At 56.4% G+C, this 3783-nt stretch overlaps 2 protein-coding genes across 2 annotated transcripts in view; one reads left to right on the top strand and one right to left on the bottom strand.

Moving 5' to 3' along the window:
• The window catches only part of MONBRDRAFT_38744 (uncharacterized protein), a gene marked incomplete at its 5' end in the record, with an annotated part of 5793 nt that extends 4822 nt beyond the window's left edge, over positions 1 to 971 (bottom strand). Inside the window, 2 exons of the mRNA XM_001749393.1 lie at positions 70 to 516; positions 893 to 971. Coding sequence (XP_001749445.1) covers positions 70 to 516; positions 893 to 971 — 526 coding nt within the window. The remainder of the gene's footprint in view (positions 1 to 69; positions 517 to 892) is intronic.
• Positions 972 to 1644: 673 nt separating this feature from the next.
• MONBRDRAFT_11635 (uncharacterized protein) overlaps positions 1645 to 3783 on the top strand; it is a gene marked incomplete at both ends in the record, with an annotated part of 5663 nt that continues 3524 nt past the window's right edge. The window contains 4 exons of the mRNA XM_001749450.1: positions 1645 to 1698; positions 1846 to 2205; positions 2906 to 3160; positions 3277 to 3750. Coding sequence (XP_001749502.1) covers positions 1645 to 1698; positions 1846 to 2205; positions 2906 to 3160; positions 3277 to 3750 — 1143 coding nt within the window. The remainder of the gene's footprint in view (positions 1699 to 1845; positions 2206 to 2905; positions 3161 to 3276; positions 3751 to 3783) is intronic.

Here is a 3783-nt window from a genome sequence, read left to right as displayed (position 1 = left end):
CGCGTTGGACGAGGCCTGATGGAAAGCTCATGACGCCTGCACCATGGGGTTCGTCATCGGCCCATTCACCTTCATAAGTGAGGCCCCATGCCCAGCGTTGGTGTCCATGGCCAGCACGGCAGTCATCAAGCCAGGCACCGGTGTAGACACTACCATCCGCCTCTGTTTGCTGGCCCTGACCATGGCGTTTGTTGGCCAAGAAATCGCCCACATAGGCGCCACCGTCGGCATAAGTGGCCTGGCCGGGCCCTTGCATCTGGCCAGCTTGCCATTCCCCAGTAAGTGTAATGGTGGGTGAAGTAAGGGTGCCGGGGCCGTGGAAGACGCCGCTGGCAAAGGCACCCTTGTAAACGACGCCTTCTCGAATGACGAGGGTTCCTTGACCGTGGCGCAATCCGTTGAGAAAGCTACCCACGTAAACGGCCCCCGAGGTCAACTTTTCCTTGCCTGGACCTTCGCGCTGGCCCTGAGCGGTGCATTGCCCTCGGAAAAAGTAACCAGCCGAAGCGGGCCGCGCTGTGACACGGTTTATACAGGAATATATAGTCAAGCCGGGTGGGGGTCGGTGGAGGTGAGGAGGAGCGCATGCGGGGGCCAAGAACACTTGCTTGATAAAAACACGAGTCTGTTCAAAATACACAGGCTTTTCATCAACCTCAGCGGGATACAAGGGCCCGCTGTTAACATACCCGAGGAGATACGGGCGGCTGCAGGCAATTGAAAGGCGCCTTGAACAGGTCCATCATTCTCACCCACCACCACCAGCTCGCGCTGACCTAGACCCAGAGCAGATGGTGTCAGCACACACACACACACGCAAGGACGGGTCAAGCATTCTTACACCCCCCATGAATTGAAAATTCCCCATCCTCGATGAAGCTACTGAACGTACCTTCATCCTCAGGCACGGTGGTGGCCTTGCCATTCTTCTTCTTGGCATCGCCGCCGCCGCTCTTGCTCTTCGGCGCCATTTTTTCCTGTTTTTTTGCGCCAAAAAAAAAACCCCACAACACGAAATGGAGAATTTTTGATTAAGAGAGGTGTACTTGATTTTAGAATCAACCCCCTTGACAACCCTTCACCGTTGATGTCAGATGATATCGGGTCAGGATGTCAGATGAAATGACACCACAACGTCATTGTCAGACTGTCAGATATATCAAATGTCAGAAAAAGATGTGGTGTTGCATAATCGCATCAAGGCGTCGTCGACGTGTGTGTGTGACTAAAATTAGACTTCCGTTGAGGCAGAAGCGGAGTTATGGCAGAGAGATGGGGTGTTCAGGGTGGATGTTCAGAGAGAGGAGGAGATGGGGGTGATAAAGTACAGTAAAAATCATTATAAATCCAGAGATGTGCAGCCAGGCACAGCTGTAGCCAGAGAAGTCTGACTGGTCTCTGCTGGTATTGAGGGCTCAATTTCGTGTGCCGGCTGTCGGTGCACGACGCGCTGTTTGTGGTGCTGCTTGCCGGTGGTGCCGTCACAGGGCTGCTGGGTTCGGCAGGGGAGGGGTCGTTGAGCTGCAGGGGTGGTAAGAGGTGGGGAGGGGGGCTGGGGGCTGGGGGTCAGCAGACGCGCCTCAATTGGTGCGTATCAGCGGCTCCAGAGCAAGGCCTCGCGGGCTGTCGTGCGTGCGTGTGGCCATGGTGCGCAGCAAGAGTCGGACGGCCACTTGGGGCCATGCACGGTTGATCAAGGTATGCTGTTTCCGTCTATCTCGGACGCTATTTGCTCTCCCTCCCTCCCTCTCTCCCTCTCTCTGTGTCTCTCTCTGTCTGTTCACTTGCAGTGGTTCAGCACCGGCACACATGCGCGCATTCATGCCTCGAGTTTGCTTGACGTAGCTGACGCACGCGCAACGTGCGGTGGCAGCTGATGATGTGGATCAGCTAGCCAAGTTCCTCGAAACACCGGGCATTGTCAACACGCGCAGCCAGCGTTCGTATCTCGAGTTGATCACCCCCCTGTCCTCTGCAGTACAGCTTTCTCGCAGCCCTTCCCAACTTGCTCATCGTTGTCCTTGCTCGACACCGTCGTCTTGTTCCTTGTCTGCAGCGCATGGCCTGACGCTACTGCACGTGGCTGCCGCCTACGGCGCCATGCAGTGCTTGGAGCTGCTCATCAACACTCCGGGTATCGAGCTTGATGCCCGAGATCATGAAAACTCGTGGAACGCCCTCCACCGGGCGGCCTACCATGCACAGGTCAGGCGAAACCACCTCCAATCTCAGACGCTGGCCTAATGGTCTCCATCGAGATGGCTTGCGCTGCACCCACTCACCATTGTCCAACCGCAACGGCCTGTTATGTCATAGATTCATGCTGTCGTCCGCCTCATGCGCGCCGGCGTGCCGTGCTTGCAAGCATATGACGCCGATGGCCTCTCGCCGGTCGACATCCTCACCGCTGAACTGAGTGCGTCCCCTTTCTTACCCATACCCCTCCTTCTTGTCCTGCTTTACCATCATTCCTCCCACTGCTGCTCTTTTGTGTCAAGCACACATCTCCTCTCACTCTTGACCTACCCTCGCGCGCGGGCTTCATCTCATCGCATGGCTACGGGACCTGCTAAATGATGCCACGCACCACAGACGTGTTGTTCGGCCTTCCCATGCATTCGTCACGTGTGCGCCGACCGGCTTCAGGGTCAGACGCTTCAGATGAGGAGGGAGATGCCAGCGCGGAGCACGTGTCTCACCCGGGGCTTGCAGCAGATTGGTCAGATCCCTTCTCAGAGGATGTTTTGGCCACATCATCAACCGCCACGTCTTCATGGCACCAATTGGCGGTAAGATACCAGTTCCTGGATTCATCACCCAACCAGCTCACAAGCTGGACCTTGATTCGCTGCTTTAGTCCTGACCCTCTCCACGGTTTGTTTAACACCCATCATCACTCCTGCAGCTACACATGAGCAACGCCGCCCAAGGGCTCAATAGCTCAAACAAGCACGAAGCAGTCAGTATCTTTGGGTGGGGTGACAACAGCACCTTTGCACTTGGGCTACACAATGACAATACGAGCATCAAGCCGCGTCTCGTCACCTTTCCCCACAACGTCGCCATCACCACTCTTTCCACGTCTAAATTTCACACCCTCTTCCTGACCACAACTGGCCGCGTCTATGCCTGCGGTCACGGTCGCGGAGGCCGTCTCGGGGTATGTCGCATAGGCTATTAAAACTTGGGGTGACGTTGCTGCTACCTGATGGACTTGTAGGTGAGTTCTCTGCGTCAAGTCCGGACCGCGCCTCATCTTGCGTGGCTCTGTTCCAGATTGGTGCTCTTGATTACTCAACGTTAGGAATTCGACCCTTGGATGCCCCATCGAATGTACGCTTCGTGGCCGTCGCTGCGGGCCGAGATCACTCATTGTTTGTGACCACAAATGGCTTCGTCTTAAGCTGTGGCACCAACCAGTTTGGCCAACTCGGTATGCGCGACGTCGCCGAGTTGCACACCCCGGCCATCCTCAAGACTTTGCGAGGCCAGCGTGCGCGTCTTGCCGCTGCATCGGGCGTGCACTCGGTCATCGTCACAGATGGTGGCATCTTTACTTGCGGGCAGAGTAATGGACAACTTGGCCACAGCCATGGCCGCGCGCAGGAAGCCATCTTCGAGCCTAAACTCATCCCCGACTCATCCCAGTTTGTGGGTGACGTGGTCAAAGTGGAAGCCTCCGATTCCATGACCGTGGCCCTTCGCACGACCGGTCTACTGGTTTTGTGGTTTCGCAAAACCGAACGCAAGGTTTGCTTACGTCACCCCCCCCCCCCCCCCCTT

This window comes from Monosiga brevicollis, genomic scaffold (genome assembly GCF_000002865.3).
Source record: "Monosiga brevicollis MX1 MONBRscaffold_30 genomic scaffold, whole genome shotgun sequence".
NCBI classification, from domain to species: Eukaryota; class Choanoflagellata; order Craspedida; family Salpingoecidae; genus Monosiga; species Monosiga brevicollis.
The sequence above is the reverse complement of the archived record's forward strand: the minus strand, read 5'-3'. Positions and strand labels throughout refer to the sequence as shown.